This window comes from Mus caroli, chromosome 6, assembly GCF_900094665.2.
Source record: "Mus caroli chromosome 6, CAROLI_EIJ_v1.1, whole genome shotgun sequence".
In the NCBI taxonomy this organism is placed as follows: Eukaryota; Metazoa; Chordata; class Mammalia; order Rodentia; family Muridae; genus Mus; species Mus caroli.
The window spans coordinates 111,038,779-111,057,307 of NC_034575.1; the positions used below are offsets into that span (position 1 = coordinate 111,038,779).

Sequence of the window (18,529 nt, forward strand, 5' to 3'; positions counted from 1 at the left end):
ATAGCCCTGTTGTGGGGGAGGAGGCAGCTGGCTGGTTCTCTCACCCTAGCCAGTTCCAGTGTTGGGTAGTGTGATGGAAAACAGTGACTTAGGTTTGTCCCAGTGTGTCTTGGAATGCCAAGGACACTGAAGACAGTGACCTACAGCCAAGGCCATATTAAGACCCTGACACACCTTCCCCTGCATCTCAAACTGCAGTAAAATCTAAAACATCAAAATAACACAGAAGGAAGAGATCTGAGAGCCAGCCTCCCTTGGGCACAATTGATACTTTTCGGAAAACTGAGGCTAGCAGTAGTCTGGAACAGGGGAGACAAATTCCTACCGTTGTGTGATTAGGGGGCCTTTGTGAGCATTCCCCCAACTCACAGTGTTAGATGTCAGCTCGTCAGCTAGGTAGGACACAGTGACACTGTCTCCTTACTTCTCCCGTGGCCTCAGGTCCCACAGGGTTAAGGTGGGTGCTGTGTTCAGAGTGAGTCTTGCCCTCGAGGCCTGATTGGCAGCTTTCGGCTGCTCAGGTGCTAGGCCTGTTGGTCATTGGTTAAGTTCCGTTGGGAGGTATTTAAGGCAGGAGGTCTGGAGGCTGCCACCTGAGTGAGCACTGGCCTGGCCTGCTGCCGCCTGTGCCATGGCTCCTGGGAGTGTCTCTAGTGTTTCTTCCTCTTCCTCCTCTTTTCCCTCCAGGAACACATCCCCTTCTGGATCATGTGGGCTCCCTGGGGCTGACAAGCCAGGTAAGCAAGGGAGTGGAATTCTGAGTTTAGGCCAAGGTCCCTGGAAACCGGGAGACAGCCAGGAGACAGCCTCTGAGAAGATGCATGCAGCTTAAGCCTAGTTCTCACCGCTTGCTCAGATTGGAAGAGGAGACCTAGTCCTGGCGGGGAATGAAACTGAATGGTCCCATTTCATGGTCTGGGACTCACAGTGAAGACTTCAGTTAGGTACAGGCTGCCGCGGTCCTGCTACAAGACTCGCTTAGGCTTGTGGCCTGTTGTTTCCATATGTTTCTTTCTTTTTTCTTTTACACGCATTGGTGTTTTGCCTGCACGTATGTCTGTGTCGGGGTGTTGGACCCAATGGAACTAGAATTTCAGAGAACTGGAGTTCAGACAGCTGTGAACTGCCATGGGAATTGAACCCTGGTCCTCTGGAAAAGCACCCAGTGCTCTTAACCACTGAGCCATCTCTCCAGCCGATGGCTTTTTCTTTCTACTTCTAAACTTAACTTTTGAGTCTGAATTTTGCAAATAATTCTGACAGCATCACCCTGAGTTTAAGTCACGCTGACAGGTTCTCCCATTTCTCTCCCCCAAATCCTCCTTTTTCTTGCTGCTTTTTAAAAGTAACAGCCCATCTCAAAATACCCCATTGCTCCCCCAAGTTCAGCATGCAGTGACCTTTAGTATGTTATCATGTGTGCCCAGCGCCACAATCTCTTTCAGAATTGAGTCATTTCCTGAGAAGAAAAGCTGACTTGTGCTATTAACAGTCACTCTCCAGCTTCACTCCACCTGTGTCTGTGGGGCCTCGCCATTTCATACAAGGCGTTGTGACTGGCTGCTGCTTCTTTTTTTTTTTTTCCTGCTTATACTTAGAAGCACTCCGTGTGGTAGCTCTCGCATCTCAGTCCTTTATGGCCAAGTAGTATTCCATTGTGTGAGTGGTCACAGGCATTTGGGCTGTTGGGAAGAACCGCTCAGGCACACAGATGGTGAGGCTAGGGATGGAGCCCAGGGCCTCAGTCAGGCACGCTGAACCCAGGCTTCTTCACCCCCTCGCGTCTTTGCTTCTGTTCTCACTTCTGGGGGGCCTGTCTCTAGGAATGTGACTGTTCTTTCTTTTGCTTTTCCCCAAATAAGTTTCTTTTAAACATGTTGGGCTCACACTTGAGAGGTAGAGACAGGGAGGTCTCTTGAGTTCAGGGTCAACCTGGTCTACAGAGTGAATTCCAGGCTAGTGAGAGCTACGTAGTAAGGCTCCCTTTATTTTCACTTCTATCACTCTGCACATGAGGCCTTTTTCAAGCAAGCATATAATGTCATGTGAGTGTGAGCATCTCCCTCCCCCTCCCCTCCCCCTCCTCACTCCTTTGCTCCCCAGAGAGCTTCACGTCTTCTTTCTTTCCAGCTGTGGACACAGACTTCATATGGACAAAGTCTAGGACCCACAGGTGATGCTAATATCTTGTTAGGAAACCTTCTGAGACTGAGAGGAAATCGGGCTGGGAGCAGCTGAGTCCCTCCCCTGTGCCCGTCCGGCACAGCCATCCTCAGCTGTGGCTGCTTACCCACTGGCTTATCTCAGACACGTGCCAGGCCCAGCATCTCAGCTGGAAATAGTCCAGGGTTGATTTCCAAAGAGCTGAACCTTTAAGAAAGGGCTGTCAGGCCTGGGGTACAGCTCAGTGCTAGAACACTTGCCTGGCATGCATGCACCAAGCCTTGGGTTGGGTCATGAGCCGTACAAAGAACAAACAAACAAGACTTCAGTGTTAGCTCTTCCTCTCAGTGTCTGTGAAGATTTGGTTATTTCTTTGTCCAGTTGGATTTTGAGTTTGTGTATATCCTATTTTTTGAGGTACCACCTCGTTCTGTAGCCCCAGGCTGGTCTGGAAATAAGTCTTTCCACCACCGTGTGTGGAGTCCTGGGGTAACAGGGATGTCTCCACCATGCCTGGATTTCCAGGGTGGTGGTTTCAAGTCCTTCTGAGTCTGAACAGGGCCCTGTGGCATTTGGCAGAGATGTTGCTTTCTCAGTGTTTTTGTCCCCAGGGTCTTTGGTGCCTTCTTCAAGGTGACGTGTATGTAAGAGAAGCCAACATGGGTCCCACTATGCTTTCTGATTTACTTCTTCCAGTACAATACAGTTACAGCTGTAGATACCCTTGGGCAGCTCACCTACCCGGGATTGCCTCTCCAAGAGAATATTAGCACACGCCTTTAATCCCAGCACTCGGGAGGCAGAGGCAGGTGGATTTCTGAGTTCGAGGCCAGCCTGGTCTACAGAGTGAGTTCCAGGACAGCCAGGGCTACAGAGAAACCCTGTCTTGATTTAAAAAAAAAAAAAAAAGGGGGAGAGAGAGAGGGAGAGAATATTCTTCAAAAGGAGGGACCCTGATGAGCCCTGTAGGGACAGTGGTCTGTGTAAGGCTTGCAGCCTAGCAGCTAGTGATGTCACCGGTTCTCAGTGTGTGTGCTCTGCCCCACCAAAGCAGGCCTTGACAGGGGCAAAGGGCAGTCTGGGTGATGCCCCTCTGTCTATCCCACAGGTCCAAGTTGCCGCAGAATCCAAGCAGGCCAACGGAACCCAACAATGCTACGCATGGTGTTAGAGGCTTTAAAGGCCAGGGAGGCACGCCAGGGCACATCAGTTGTAGCCATCAAGGTCTATATCCAACACAAGTACCCGACAGTGGACACCAGCCGTTTCAAGTACCTGTTGAAACAAGCTCTGGAAACTGGCGTTCGTCGAGGCCTCCTCACCAGGCCTGCTCACTCCAAGGCCAAGGGTGCCACTGGCAGCTTCAAAGTGAGCTACGGAGAAGGAGGGGGGAGGCCTCGGTGCAAGGTTCAGATGTCAGACCCTTAGTACACGTTGCTTCTTGCCACAGCCCACATCTCCCTCCACAGCCCTCTGCTGACCCTTATTGTGCACTGTGGGGAGCCCACACAGTATCAGGGTCTGTGTGTGTAGCTTCTTGCCTGTGTCCACCACATAGCCACAGACCCACAGCTTCTGGGGGAGGGGCACTGTGGGGCAGTCTCTACTAACCTCATGTGGTGCCCATGGTTACTGGTGTGCCCATCTCAAGAAGTCCCAATACTAGGGAGCTCTGCTAGGGCCTAGGGGACACTACTGGGTCCTAGTTACAGTGTGTGTGGGTGTGGGGGGGGACAAGTGGCTCAATAGAGCCTCAAATTACAGGCCTAAGGGAAGCTGGGAAAGCAGTCATCTCTCAGTCTGTATTCTTAGAGATATTGAAAGAGGTGGGACTTCAGGGAGCAGGGGCAGAGTGAGGCTTGAGGCTAAGTGGGTGATAGGCAGAGGGCAGATACAGATCCTTAGAAGTGAGCAGCAGGGCACTTCAGGGAGACAAGAGACTAACACCAGGTGAAATGCAATGAGGACCACAGGGGTGGATGTGTCTCCTCTCTCCTCTCCTCTCCTTAACCCTGGTGTTGGGAGCATGGCCCCTTTGGTGTCCTGTGTGGGGTATAGGGATATCCAGAGCTTCTGTTCTCACCCCAACCCCGTACTCTGTCTTTAGCTAGTTCCAAAGCCCAAGACAAAGAAAGCCTGTGCCCCAGAAGCCAGCAGGGGAGCTGCAGGTGCCAAGGAGACAGGCTCCAAGAAATCTGGATTGCTGAAGAAAGACCAAGTTGGCAAAGCCACAATGGAGAAAGGGCAAAAAAGGAGGGCTTACCCTTGCAAGGCAGCCACACTGGAGATGGCACCTAAGAAAGCCAAGGCGAAACCAAAAGAGGTCAGAAAGGCTCCCCTAAAACAAGACAAAGCAGCAGGGGCCCCTCTGACTGCCAATGGAGGCCAGAAGGTCAAACACAGTGGGAGCAGGCAAGGTAGGTGTGTGCAGGGGTGGCAGGGACAGGAGGTCCCCAGCAGCCACCAGGGCAGGATGGGAGGGGATTCCCTCCGTAGGAAGTGGGCCTTTAGTGCTAGACCTGGATAAAGGAATGAAGAGCCTGTAGCAGCCTTGAGACAGGGTCAGGAAAGGCTTCTTGGAGTAGGCATCTCCGCTGCATCTGAGCAGAAAGGCTGAAGAGCTGCCAGGGGGTGTGTCTCTCTCTGTATGGGAGGTCAGAAGAAATCCAAGGGGGTTTTGCAATGAGGAGTCTGGGCTCATCCTAGGGCAGTGAGTAGCCATGAGAGGGCTCTGGCAGGGAGCCGTGAGTGATGGTTTTAAGACAATCAAGGACGCTGGTGCATACCCATAATCCTAAGCACTTGGGGGTGAGAGGCAGGAAGACCAGAAGTTCAAGGCAACATCTTTACATTTATATAGAGCTTGAGATCAGCCTGGGTCATGGGAGACTCCGTTTCAAACAACTCTACCCTCCTGAAAAAAAAGTGTGTGTGTATATATACACATATACGCACACACTCACATATTAAACAAAGTACTACCATTGGCAGGTAGGCAACTAAGCCGATGGTCCCACATTGTGTAAAGAGAGATCTTGTCTGATTTGCAGGGGCCTGAGACTTGGGGGTAAAACAGCTGACCCAGGTCACATGGCCTTCAGGTGCCCGTCCAGGTGACAACTTGGGATCTAGGCAGACTAGAGCCTGTAGACCCTTTGCCCCTTACTACTCCCTCCATCTTACAGAAGCAGATGCCCATGGGAAAGCCAAAGATGAGAAATCGAAGCCCTTGGCCAGCAAGGTAGGTAGGTGTCTGTTGCCCACTGTGTCTCAAGTCCTTCCAGGCTTGTGTGGGGGCTCTGGGAAGGAAGCCTGTGCCTTTGTGCTTGTGAGGTGAGTGCTCTGCTGGCTTGAGTTAACTCCCCACTGCTTTTCTTTTTGCTTTTTTACAGGTCCAGAATAGTGTTGCTTCCCTTGCCAAAAGGAAGATGGCAGACATGGCCCACACTGCAGCAGTTGTTCAGGGGGCTGAGACAGTACAGGAGACCAAAGTGCCCACTCCTTCCCAGGACATAGGACACAAAGTACAACCCATACCTAGGGTCAGGAAGGCAAAGACCCCTGAGAACACTCAGGCCTGAGTTACCCCCCAAGACCTCCTCCAAGGCTCCCAGCAAGAAGGCCGAGGCCAGTAGCGAGGGCCAGGGTTGGGGAGACGGCGATTCTGAGCTTTTATTGTCTAATAAACTGTCACAATGTTTAATCATAATTTATCAATAAAGACTGTATTCACACACTGGTACATTGGACACTGGACTGTGAGACAGGAAGGCAGAGGCGGGTTTTGAGCAGTTGGGAGCCAGGGAAGCAGTGCAGGCTGTGGTTTAGTTGATGTCTTTACAAAGAGCCTCCTGCCTGCAGGAGGGATGGAGGGCGTGAGGGGCCAGAGAGGGTAAGCTTCCTGAGCCTAACCTGAGCCCAGCCTCAGCCCAGAGAGGCAGATGGACTACGGCTTGGGGGAGCAGCATATTGCCTGCCAAGGAACACAGTGCTGGCTGCAACTGTAGTTTAGTATGTATACGTGTACCTGTGTCATGGTGTATGTATGGAGGTCAGACGACAATTTGAAGGGATCCTCTCCTTCCACTTTGTGAATCCCGATAGAATTTGGGGCATCAAGTTTGGCAGCAAGCACCTTTGTGCAGGGAACCATCTTGCCAGCCCTTGGTGCAATTTTTGATAGGAGAGGGCCGCTGAGCAGGGACCCCAAGTCTGGATGGAATCGTATTCAGCAAGAGAAGGGGAGGGCACAAAGGCCCTGTATTGGTTACTGTTCATGTTGCTGTGATAAAATCCCGGACAGGAGTTAAGCATGGGAAGGGTTTACTTTAGCTCGTGGTCCATCACAGCAGAAAAGGCCTAGCAGTGGGAGTGCAAGCTGCTGGCTGACTTTAGTCAGGTAGCAGAGAGATGAATGGGTGGTGGCACTTGGCTCAACTCTTGCTCCTCTTGACTCCATGTGGGACTCCAGCCCACAAGATGGTTCCACCAAAATTCTGGTCTTCCCACATAAACATCTCTGGAAGCAAATGGCCTCATAGACAGGACTGGTGGGGTGTCCCTAGGCAACTCCAAATCTGGTCAAGTTGGTAATCCACCAGTGGCCCTAGGGCAGGGATACGCGTGAGACAAGTCATGGGGCCAAATTCTGCACTGCTTTAAAATCATCGGAGACACTTCCCACGGATAGGTGGAGTTAGTTCCCTCACCCTGAGTCTGAGCTCTGCATTGCTTGACCAGAGGGCAGTGGCAATGTCAGGACAAATCTGACACTTCAGCTTCAGAGGAGGCAGGATGGCTCAGTGGGTAAAGTGTTGGCTACATAAACATGAGGGCTAGAGTTCAAATCCCCACCACTCAAATAAAAAGCTGGGTGCGGTGGTGCATGTGTATAAATAACCCCAGTGTCAGGTGGTGGAGGCAGGAGGATTGATCCCCAGGGCTCACTACCCAGATAGCCTAGGCTAAAACAGCAAACTACAGGTGAAAGAGTCAAAGGTCTCAAAAAAAAAAAAAAAAAAAGAGGTGGTCCAATGGTTACAGCAAAAGCACTTGCTGTGGATGAGACCAGAGTTTGTCCCCCCCTAGAACCACATAAGTGCCAGGTGAGTGTTTTGCACCTCACATTAATTTCAGCCTCAGCAGGTGGAGATTGTGTCCTGGCTTGTAGGACTGTTTTTAGCTTTGGTCAAGCTGGAGTCACATGAGGAGAAAACTCAGTTGAGAGAGCATCCCTACCAGATTTGCCTGTGGGGAATTCTCTTGACTGATTGATATGGGAGGGCGGGCCCAGGTCTCTGTGGACAGCACTCCTGGGCTAGTGCTCCTAGGTTGTATCAGAAAGCAGCCTGAGCAAGGCGATAAGCAGGTTCCCTCCATGGCTTCTGCTTCAGTTCCTGCCTTCCTTCAGTGATAAACTGTAAAGCTGTGAGCTGAAATACATCCTTTCTCCCCAAGTTGCTTTTGGTCACAGTGTTTCATCACAACAATAGAAACCTTAACTTCAATGGGACCCTCAGAGCAGGCTGGTTAAAAAGACTACTATCCGAAGCTCTGTATTTGATTAAGACTGCCTTGGAGAAGCAGGGCGTGGTGGTACACGCCTTTAATCCCAGCACTCGGGAGGCAGAGGCAGGCAGATTTCTGAGTTCGAGGCCAGCCTGGTCTACAAAGTGAGTTCCAGGACAGNCAGGGCTATACANAGAAACCCTGTCTTGAAAAACAAAACAAAACAAAAACAAACAAAAAAGACTGCCTGGGAGAAAGCTATTGATGATTCTTAACATCAACCTTGGGCCTGTACATGCAACCCCCACATGTGTGCCTACTGGGATGCAAACAAGGTAGAGAAGTGATCAAGGAAGGAAGCCATCTGTGTCAACCTCTGGACTCCACACATGCACAAATAGGTTAAGTGTACCTACACATACACACACCCATGTGCACGTACATACATGCACACATGCACACTTTTGGAGGTTCTTGTATTTTCACAGACATCCCTCATGCTGTAAGGAAGTTCACACTACCCATGGAAAGCCAAGGCACCCAGTTAAGTCCTGCTGAGCTTCCGGTCACTACTGCCATAGGCACGCACCACCTTCCAACTCTCCCTGCTGACACCGGCTAGAGAGGGACAATGTCCCCATGACAAATGCCTAAGCAAATGGCTTGTGCTGCTCTTGGCATCTGAACATTGGAATGATGTGAATGGACTCACAGGATGGGGCTGCTGGCAGGCACTGCACCATGAAGGGTGGGTGCCACAAAGGATGGGCTCTGTGGGTTTACTGTCACGGTTGTAAAGAAAGATCAAAGAACAGGAGGAGGGAGGGGCCCTGGGAGCATGGCAGATGGACGTATCCCGCCAGAGCTCCCCTGTTGTAGCACAGATGAGGGAAGAGGTGGCCTTCAATATGGTAGGTGAGGCTTGGTGATAGCCCAATGGAGAAAGGGGTCAAAGATATGTCCATAGTTCTGGGTCTGCTTGGTGTGGTGCGTACTCTGCCAAGGCCAAGAGGGTAGTTCAAAGGAATGGGTATATCTGAGGGGCATTCTCAATAGGGGGGACGGGACACTTGGGAAGGGAACAGACAGCACTAGGGAAACCAAGTGCCCAGTATGGGGCTCAGGCCTCGATGCTGTCCATGGCTTTTCTCTGGAGTCCCATAGGACTAGTGTCTAGTTCTTCTGGCTCCCTGGGGTATCTATAATGTGCCTGTCAGCAGGCCCCAAGGGGCACCCAGCAGATGGCAGGCTGGCATTTCTCAAGCAGAGGCTCTGCTTTTTGCCTCTGTTCCTGCATGGTGAGGCTGGGGAAGAGCCTGTAGCCTCTTGCCTCCAGGAGCTAGGGACCCATCAGCCTTGCCCCGTGACAGGGTGGGGATAGACCTTGTACCGTCTTAGAGACTTGGGAGAACAGCTCTCAGCTGCGTCGATTTCTCCCACTTTGCAATCTTAGCTTGAGGATGCTCCAGCCAGGTCCTTGCCTGGGTACCCATGGCTGCCAGGCATGTCTTTGGGGCCCCACGCAAGGACTGCAGTTCATGGGGGTTGCCTACCTGGCAATGCTAGTGACCCTGGAAACTAGATCTACGCATAGACCTCCTTCTGAATGCCAGGCGCTGTATGTTAATGAGACGTGTAGCCAGACTGTAGAATACTTAATGACTTAGAAAGATGTTCCTGACATATTGTTGTGCAAGGGAAAAGTCAGGTTTTAGAACGGAGTGTGGACGGATTCATCTTCACTCCTGGCTCCACTACAGCAAAGGTGCCCTGGCCTTGTGTGAAGCCAGTGCCGTGTGTGAGTGTCCCCACAAGCATGCGAGGCTTTTATTCTCTCGGGCTATTTCTGCAGTTGTATTTTTCAGGGTTCTGTGAATCCATTCTGGAGTCACACCTCATCGAGGAAAAAAAATTCAAACCATCAAATCTGCCAATAATTGAAATTAGCAAATCTGCTCCTTAATAAGCCTCAGCAACAGAGATCTGCGAGATAAAGATGGTTTCTCCGCCTGCGGCCCGCACAGGAGAAAGCTATTTTTAGAGAGGTTGTTCACTTTTTTTTTTTTTTAAGCTGGTGAATTCTAGGCTGGGTCTTGGACTTTGTTGTTAAGAATTTTGGTCCTGGCTTGCTTTTGGCCAGTACAATGGGGACTTTCCTTCTTGAGGGGACACATGTGAATGGCCATCATTCAGGCTGGCTCTGCCACATCCTGCTTCTGGGGAGAACCTCACTGACTCAGCCTTGAGAAACTGGGGCCCCAGGCGGGACAGTGGGTGTCATCCCAGGTCAGATGTGCTGTGGTCAGGTGCTGGCTGCTGGGAGAAGTGTGCAGGCCATAGCTGGCCTCGGAGAGAAACTGAGTTTCCTTGTCTGAAACATGAGGTGTATGCCCTAAGAGTAGATGAAAGATTTGGGGGTGTGACTCTGGTCAGTTTGGAACCCCTTTCACTTTGGAGGTGGAGACTCTCCTGGAGGAACTTGGGCTGAGAGAAGGGGATCCAGCTGTCTGGTCCCCATTTTGCCCTTCTTGGCTGTGACCTCTTGAACCCCTTTAGTCCCCTTGACACTGTCTGCAAAATGAGGAACAAGATGTCTGCTTCTCTTAGGTTGGAATAAAGACAAGGGTGTGGGGGCTGGATGTGGCTCACTGGAGAGTGTATGCGTAAGTCAGCACAGGGCTCTGGGTTCCATGCTCTGCACGGCACAAATGTGAGGGGCACCCACTGGAGAGTACATGAGGTGCTGATACCCTCCTAGGGGTCAGGGCTGTCCATGGAGATGTGTGTCCACAGGGTGCAGCCGCAAACTCCTGGCAGGCATAAGGGAGAGGGTTTCCCTTAGGCCGTGTCCGAGGCACGGTGTCGGGTCAGGCTTTGCACAGATGGGATGAAGGAACAGCCCCATCTCCCCTCCTTGGCCATCTCAGGACAAAGGCTGAAGCCCATAGTAGGTTTTCCCGGCAGGCTTTTATTATAAAGAATGTTCCAGAGAGTCCCAGCCTTCCCCTCCAGCCCAGCCCCCTTGGGCTGTGAGCCAGTCCCAGCAGCTATAGGAGGTTGGGGGGAGGCTGTGCTAGGGACAGATGAATATTTTCTGTCCCCTGGAACAGTCATTTCCAGTGTGTCATCGGGAGCCCCTGGGGATCTGCACAAGCGGCAGCTATTCACAGTTGGTGCATAAGTTTTTGTTTTAATATATAAAAGATTTTTTTTTCTTAAAAAACAAAAAACAAAAAAAAGTGGTGCTCTTTAGAAACACTTCCAGGAAGACTGAGTAGTCCAGCTACAGCCCTGCAGCCTCGCCTTCCTCCCTTTCCTGGGGACCAGGAACCCCCAGCCTGTCCCCCTCTCTCCACCATTCTGTGGGCAATGGGCACTGCCCATGCTGCCACTGGCCAATGAGACGGCTAACAGCTGACCTGGTTTGGAACTGTTGGTGGCCAAGGCCCCCTCTGGATGAGGGACATAGACAACTGCTTGGTGGCTGAAGCTGAAATTCCCTCTGCCAGGTGGATGAGGTAGTGTTCTGGGATATGGCCACCTCTCCCAATGTGTGCTGAGCAGCCTGAAACAGTGAACAGGCAGGCATGGTCCAGGCTGTCCTGGTTGGCAGGGAAAGTCTTATCAGGGACTGGCAGCGATCGATATTCAAGGCCTTCATCCCGGAGTCGGGTCTTGGGCAGGTGGAGGGGACAAAGATGCCCCAGGGGACAAGGCTGAGAGCTCTGCAGCCGGGCACTAAGAGGCCAGTGTCCCCCCCCTCCTAGCCCAGCAGGCTCCTCTGTCAGTTCCCAGCCCAAGTGAGAGGTGTGGGGAAGAAACCACGTGGAGGCCAAGCGGCCTGCGCACCGTCTCCCTGGCCGAAGCTCCTGGTCACTCTTCTGCATCAGGCCTCGCTGTAACACTCATAGATATTGTTTTCCATCAGAGCGACCACCTGTTCAAACTTGTGCTGTAGCTGGGTCCTGCGGGCAGTGGGGTTGGCCTCCAGGGCAGCCATGATCTGAGGGGAGTTGCAGTGAGTCAGATATGCCGTGCCTGAGAGCCTGGGAGGCCACCCGCCAGAGACCTCATCAAAGTGCCAAAACCCCCAACAAATCTAAAGCAGGAAGTTCGTTGTTATGGGCTAAAATGGGCAAATCTTGGGAGGGGGAACTCACCTGTGGTCGATACCTCTTAGCATATTTATAAATCTCAGCCATGGCCACGTTTGTGTTGAACTCATTCTGGTATTTCTATAAAGGTGGCGCAAGAAGAAAGGGGAGGTGTTTTTATTTGTTTGCTTGAGTCAGGGTTTCTCTGTATAGCCGCCTGGCTGTCCTGAAACTTGCTCTGTGGACCAGGCTGGCCCCGGACTCAGAGATCCACCCGCCTCTACCTCCCAAGTGCTGGGATTAAAGGTGTGTGCCACCACCAACCAGCAAAAGGGGAGGTTTAACCCTACAGATGAGGACCCAGCCTGCTCACTCCCACAGCCTGCTGATAGAATACATTTAGGCCCCTGCGAGCTGGGCACACACTGGCTTCCTGGAACCAGGATTCTAACCTCTCACATCTTCAGAACACTCCACCTCATCCTTGGACTTTAGAAAATACATTGTAATGAAGATGCCGGGAAAGATGGGAAACAGAGACTACCCCCAAATTCCTACTGTCCCCCTGCTGCATCCTAATGGTGCTGGTTTTGTCCACCCCTCAAGGCCAAGGATATCATTACTATCTCCTGGCCTAGGCCCCAAAGGCCACCTACCCGAGACTCCTCGGCCAGGTGTGCGTTCATTTCCTGCTCGCTGAGCGGCGTCATGTCCTGGATCTGTTTATAATAGCGCTGTACGATCTTCCGGTACTCAGGGATCTCCTTCGCGTACAGAAGCTTGTTGGTGGGTGAGTCCTGGGCAGGGAGACCCCGGCAGTTTGGGTGGCTGAAAGATGGGACTTGTCCCCACTGCCACCTAGAGGGCCTTGGTGGCTCCTTAAACGTGCCTAAACAACCCCCATTCAGTCAGACATTGGACCAGGGTCTCTTGGTCTCTTCTGGCCCTCCCTCCCTCCCTCCCTCCTTCCCTCTTGCATGGAGGCCCTGCCCCACGATGCTGTCAGGCTGTCAGGGTGGTGACCACATGGGGACTTTCATTTGAAGGGAAGAGCTCCTAGGCTGTGTGCCAGCAGTCCTCCACTGCACGCAGCCCGCAGCCTGTCTTGTTTACTCCCTTATTAGGGTGATAGGATTTGGTGGCTGAGATGGTTGGAAGCTGGTTCCTGACTGCGGGAATGGTTCCCACCCTGCACTTCCAACACCCCAAAAGCACCATGTGCTAAGACGTATGCTGGCAGCTCTCTGTTGTCACGGGAATGCATGTGTGAAGTGGTGACATTTCATTTCCCTTGTGGGCTGAGACTCCTGAGCCCTGCCCTCACCCCTCCCCTCCCCCCCCCCAGAGCCAGCCTAGCTCTGTGATCCCATGGGCACTCATGGCCTCGGAGTTCTGGGCTACCTAGGTCACCTCTCTTCTCAGAAGGCCTTTATGGCTTCTAGCCACTGAACCGGCATGTCCTCTGCCCTTGGCAGGTGCCTGTGGAGCTCGCTCTGGCTGGCCATCTGCTCTCTGCCTGTCTTGAATGACTCTGGTAGAGTTCAGGCACCCCCCCTCCGCCCCTTTCAGGAGCAGCCAGACTAGCTAACCTTGCCCAGCTGCAGGTCAGAGATGGAGCAGGCATCGATGAAGGCCTGGGCAATGACAGACAGGCAAGCGTCGATGTGGTCCGTCTTCTCTATGTCGAAGACAAACTGGGGATTTTTTAAGATGTTCACCCAGAAGCGCAGGGGAAGGCTGTGGGGGCAGGGACAGTGGGGATGCAGGAGTTCAGTGGAGGGCTGGGGAGGTAGACAATGCTGGTCCTCGCAGCCCCTGCAGCCTCTGGATATGTGGTGTCCTTCCCCTGCCAGCTAGGGGCCAACCCTCACCCCAGAGAGCCTTCCTCTCCTTTGCACTCACACGAGACTCCTGGTTCTCATTAGAAGCCCCCACCCTGCTGCCTGCATCCACACTCCTCCCCCACCCGGCCTTGCACGAAGAAGGCAGGGCTGACTGTCCTCGGGAGGCCGGAGAAGGTTGGGGACAAGCCCCTGCTCAGCCCTGCAGAGCCTGGGGTGCCTGCTCTCCCAGCCCCACCCGGAGGAGAGAGAAACTGCAACTGAATTTGCACGGGCATTTCTCTGAGGGCCAGGCTAAGAGTTCTGGGACCTTCTTGGTGGGGTAGTATATGACCCCAGAAAGCAAAGGAGGGGCCTCAAAGGAAGCTACATATTAGGTGTGGGAGTCACAGTTAATGTGCACTGCCACTTCCCAGTGTGTGCCCTTGGGCCTGGGTGACTGGTGCTCTATGGGCCTTCGCTTCTCTCTGTATGATGGGGCATTAGCGGTGAGCAAAGGCAAGCTTATATGATGCTTTCTGGTTTCACAGAGGGGACCCTGCAGCACCAGAGCTAAGGCTCTCACCGGAGACCACACAGTGGGGAAATGGCCAAATAGAAGCTGACTCAAGACAGGAAGCATTCAGGCCAGGCTCTGCCCTCATCTGCCCTGGTGCTTTGGCTGCCCTGATGCCATGATACCACTGGTGCTCTAACCCCATTAGCGCCCCCCCCCACTCCCGTGCAACCCCACCCCCCCGGCCACCACCTGTTGGTCTTCCAGATATGCAGGGTGTCAGGGTCGGAGATGCCTCTCTTCTCCGCCTGTTCCTCTAGGAAGTCAAAGAAATACTTGACAGCCAGCGGGGGCTTGTCCTCTCGGATGCTCAGGATAGCCTTGAACAGGTCATCTAGGAACTTCTGTAGCGTGCCCTGCAGGGAGATGTGGGTCATCATTAGCCCAGCCTCGGAACATCTCTGAGCTCAAGATTCCTGACTGAGTTGTCAATGATGCTTTCTTGGAGGGGCGGGGAGGACCTGGGTAGCAGGGAGGTAGGGCTTAGAATGTGGCCTCTGGGTGTAGGTCTGAGTCTTGTGACTTGAGGCCACAGAAGTACCCCTGGGTCCTCTGCTGCCTACTGGGTGGCGGGAAGAACACAGACTTCTCCTTGGAGCACAGGGACCCCTTTATGCCCCTACGGGGTGGACATGGAGGCTGGGCCCACCTTGGTGGACAGCAGGCGGGTCAGGTAGATCTCCGGCAATACTTTCTTGCGGTGGCTCTGCCGGTGAGATTTCTTAGGCTCTACCAGCTCATCCGTAGGCAGCACCTGCAAGGTGGGCAGAGTTGGTCCCCAACGGCACCCTCCTCGATCCTCCCACGGAAGTCTGTCCTGTGTTACCCGGCACCCGGCCCACCCCTGCTCCCTCACCCACTCTGGCTTTTCCCAGGGCCTAGGAGCTCTTTCCTGGAGGCTCAAGGAGGCAGAAAGCCAAAGCCCCGCCCAGCAAAGCCTGCTCCCCAGGGCCTGAGGCTGGGCACTCACCAAATGGAAATACTTTTCTGTGTCCAAGTCTTTCACTGCAAAAGGGAAACACAGGATAAACAAATGAGGGGGGTTGGGAAGGTAACCCGAGGGGGCGGGCGAGAGGGGAAGACTGGGGGGAGAGCCAAGATCTGGCGTTTTACTTCAGGATGGACCCTGGGACCCTCATGGATCTGGGCCTAGGGCTTGTAAGGACATGGTCTAGATTTGGAGGCAGGGGTATGGCCTGGAGCCCACGGGTCATGTAACCAGCTCAGACCTGGCCACGGCCCAGGCCTCTTGGAAGGGCACGTGCCCTCCTGGGGCCTTGCTGTAGCTGCTGGAAGCAATCAGCTTTTCCCTAGCAGCATGGAGGTGGGGACCCCCTTTCCAAAACTCAGTTGCCCCCCCACCCCCAGCACAGCTCTGAAAGGGCCCAAGAAGGGAGCTCCCTCACACCACGCCTGGGTCACCTCCCCAGCTACGAGCCATACCTCTGCCCAGGGTACTGTCCTTCTTGTCTGTGAGGCTCATGGCTAGGGAGGCGCCCTCAGGTATCTGACAGAGGAGAGGCGATGAGGTTAGAGGTGTGAGGTTAGAGGGGGGTGGTAGGGTGGCTGGGTCAGCTTAGGCACCTTGTAGTGGGCCAGCGTGTTCAGTTTCTTACGGCCGTCCTCCACCACTGATGTGTCATCCAGGTCCCGGAGGACGTAGCTCTGGGTGCTCGAGGCAAACCATTCTGGAGGCGAAGAGGGGCATCAGGACTACAGAAGAGGTGGCCCCAGGGGCAGCCACTAGCCTGGACCACAGTAAAAGAAACTTCCCATTCTCCTAGAACCAGAAGCAAGCCACGCCCCCCCTGGGAGCCTGGCTGTTCACCCTAACTGTCCAGAGTACAGGGCAGGGCCTAGTTCAGGGTGAACTTTAGGAACAGTTTCTGGAAACCAGTCTGATCATGACTCCTACACATCCTTCAAAACCCAACCCCCAAGACCTCTTTGGAAAGCGTTTCTCGAGTGCTTTTTGCTGTTGTTGCCTGCAGCTGCAGAACAAGGGTTTGTTCCTCAAGGGGAGCCCTGGGGCCTTGACTAACACAGGAAAGAGGCTGCAGCAGCCAGCTGCCAGGCATGGTGCCCGCCCTTGCCCACCGAGGTCCACGTCCTCCGCCCGCGGCCACTGTGAGTAGGGGACGTTCTTGCAGAAGGCTTCCAGGATCTTCTCCTTCACCTGCGTCAGTGTGTCGGTGTCCATGGCCCGCACGCTGAGGGAGTCCATCCCACAGCCCTGGAAGGACACGTTCAGGTTCTGCGCAAGAGAGGGGGGTGTCAGCCAACGGCCACTGTCATGATAAGGCCTGGTGACCTGGCTGGGGAGGCTCGGGATAGCCCAGCTAAGAGTGCCCTCCTGCTTCGGGCCCCAGGCCCTGCCCCTGGCTCACCCGGGGCTTGGCCTCAATGTTCTCCCTCAGCAGCCACTCCTCGTTGAGTGTGTAGCGGGCTTTGCCTGTGATGGCATCGATGGAGCCTTTGTTGATCTGCTGCTTGATGGCGCACAACAGCAGGAAGAACGGCTCACCTACTGTCTCCTGTGAGGGTCAGGGGTCAGGGGTCAGGACCCACTCTGTGTTCCAGCTTCTAAGCTCTGGCCTGCTGGTATCCCCCACACTCCCTCCTACTGATGCTGACACCCACTCCAGGGTGTCTCCACTACATCCCAGCCACATACCCAGAGATCAGCCCTTGTTGCTAAAGCTCAGAGAGGGCAGGCACCCTGCACAGCAATGCACAGCAAGAACAGGTAACATGGGACTTGACCTACAGACTCCTATGCCTGAGATGTCGGAGCCTTCCGGGGTGTAGCTGAGTGGAAGCGGGGCTGAGGAGCCCCCAGGGAACCCCAGATGGATGCCTCTGGTGAGTGTTGGCCCAATCAGGCTTCCCACCCCACCTCCTGCCCTGGCCACTGCCATCACTGCAGCCCCAAGCTAGCCCTCCTTGTCCCCCTAGACTAGTGCCCAGCTGTTCTGTGGGTGGGGGAACAGAACAACCCGTGGTGAATTGGGCTGGAGGAAAAATTAAGTTTGTAATAACATCAGGCTGTTTTGGCAGCAGCATCAGGGCAGCTGCCCGCCCAGCTTCCTGCTGTAGTGGTCTGGCCTGAAGTCCCCAGCACCCCATTGTCTGGCAGGGGAAAGGCCAGGCTGAGGTCACCCACAGTGGCTGAGAAACCTGGGTCCAGAGTCTACGGTGGTCCCTGAGGGCTCAGAGTGTGGCTTCTCTCCTACGACCTCCATTTCTTTTCTACTCTCTGACTGACCCTCATTTGACAAACTGAAGCTAAGGACCAGAGAGGGTAATAACTTGCCCAGAACCACACAGCCAGGTTGCAGCAAAGACTAGTACACAAAACCAGAACAGTTAAGGCTCTGGTTCTGGGTCCTATCTCAGGATTCTGAGGTGAGCGCTGGACCCTCTGCCACCATGGAGCAGGCCCTCGCATTGTGCTTCATGATGTCCTGACTGGCCTAACTTCAGAGAGAGAGGCCCGGCTGCTGAAAACTCTGTGATGTCTCCTAGTCCTCCTGATCTTTGTCCACAATGTAGCCTACATCTGGACTGCCTTGTTGGCCCTGAAGCCCTGTCTCTTTTCCACGGCTCCCCTGGGGTGCAGGATGAGTCACCTGCTCCAGGAAACCTCTTGCCTTTTTCCAACCAACAATCAGCCAGGCTGGGCCAACCTCTGTTCTGTTGAGGTTTTGCTTCTGTGACCCTCCCCTAAGGAGAGGAAAGCTCAGGACTGCAGGACCTGACCCTCCTCCAAAGTCCAAAGACCCTCTGCTTGCATCTCCACCTCCCCGGCCCCCAAGCTTAGGACTAAGGCTACAGGACAAGACTCAGCCTCCAACTTGCCCTGGAGATGCTGTGTGCCTCTGGAGCCAGCTAGCCAGATCTCCAAGCTTCAGTTTTCCCCACTGTCAAGATGTGACCCCTCCCTAAAGGGCAGGTCTTAACGAAATTAGGTTTTCCAGTTGGCGGGGGGAGGGGGGGCGGAGGTGGGGGCTTCCGGGCAGAGAGGGGACTCACCCTCAGGCAGCCGTACATGCAGATGGACATCCAGTTGGTAAGCATCTTCTCCACCACAGACTCCGTGCGCCGCAACATGAGCTTGGGGTTCTTGGCCGCCGAGGCGTCAATGAGGTCCACGAGCAGCTCCTTCATGATGCTCGTATAGTACTCCAGCTTGCCGTGCAGCGCGATGGTCAGCAGGGATGCCAGGCTGCACCTGCACGCACAGTGTCAGCAAAGCTGAGCCTTCCTGCTGGACCAGAGTGGCCTTCCACGGCACCTCCTACAGACGGCCAGAGGACTCTGCCTCCGCTGGGAGACGGTGAGGAATGCCTGGGGGGGGGGGGGGGGGG

The 18,529-nt window shown here is 53.9% G+C and overlaps 2 protein-coding genes across 3 annotated transcripts in view; one reads left to right on the forward strand and one right to left on the reverse strand.

The window, feature by feature from the left end:
* The first annotated feature begins 588 nt into the window (after window positions 1–588).
* On the forward strand, window positions 589–5,905 carry LOC110296949 (histone H1oo). 2 transcript variants are annotated; one of them, XM_021165754.1, is made up of 5 exons: window positions 589–737; window positions 3,272–3,531; window positions 4,271–4,580; window positions 5,349–5,408; window positions 5,556–5,905. In XM_021165754.1, exons 1-5 carry the CDS (start codon window positions 632–634, stop codon window positions 5,564–5,566), a joined length of 747 nt encoding a protein of 248 aa, XP_021021413.1. In that variant the 5' UTR covers window positions 589–631; the 3' UTR covers window positions 5,567–5,905. The 2 variants fall into 2 exon arrangements, with proteins under 2 accessions (XP_021021413.1, XP_021021412.1); XM_021165753.1 differs by having other exon boundaries at window positions 5,349–5,404.
* A 4,714-nt stretch (window positions 5,906–10,619) lies between these two features.
* Plxnd1 (plexin D1) overlaps window positions 10,620–18,529 on the reverse strand; it is a 40,209-nt gene continuing 32,299 nt past the window's right edge. Inside the window, exons 25-36 of the mRNA XM_021164791.1 lie at window positions 18,195–18,393; window positions 16,550–16,696; window positions 16,260–16,416; window positions 15,747–15,850; window positions 15,606–15,669; window positions 15,133–15,167; window positions 14,812–14,916; window positions 14,355–14,518; window positions 13,355–13,502; window positions 12,422–12,562; window positions 11,832–11,906; window positions 10,620–11,674 (exon numbers count right to left, since the gene is read on the reverse strand). Coding sequence (XP_021020450.1) covers window positions 11,558–11,674; window positions 11,832–11,906; window positions 12,422–12,562; window positions 13,355–13,502; window positions 14,355–14,518; window positions 14,812–14,916; window positions 15,133–15,167; window positions 15,606–15,669; window positions 15,747–15,850; window positions 16,260–16,416; window positions 16,550–16,696; window positions 18,195–18,393 — 1,456 coding nt within the window. The 3' untranslated portion in view covers window positions 10,620–11,557. The remainder of the gene's footprint in view (window positions 11,675–11,831; window positions 11,907–12,421; window positions 12,563–13,354; window positions 13,503–14,354; window positions 14,519–14,811; window positions 14,917–15,132; window positions 15,168–15,605; window positions 15,670–15,746; window positions 15,851–16,259; window positions 16,417–16,549; window positions 16,697–18,194; window positions 18,394–18,529) is intronic.

What these genes read in the sequence shown, in the direction of transcription:
- LOC110296949 (XM_021165753.1), top strand. Translation starts at nt 632, where the DNA reads ATGGCTCCTGGGAGTGTCTCTAGTGTTTCTTCCTCTTCCTCCTCTTTT. An exon ending in GTGCCACTGGCAGCTTCAAA is followed by an intron (nt 3,532 to 4,270) that starts GTGAGCTACGGA and finishes CTCTGTCTTTAG; the next exon opens with CTAGTTCCAAAGCCCAAGAC. An exon ending in CGAAGCCCTTGGCCAGCAAG is followed by an intron (nt 5,405 to 5,555) that starts GTAGGTAGGTGT and finishes GCTTTTTTACAG; the next exon opens with GTCCAGAATAGTGTTGCTTC.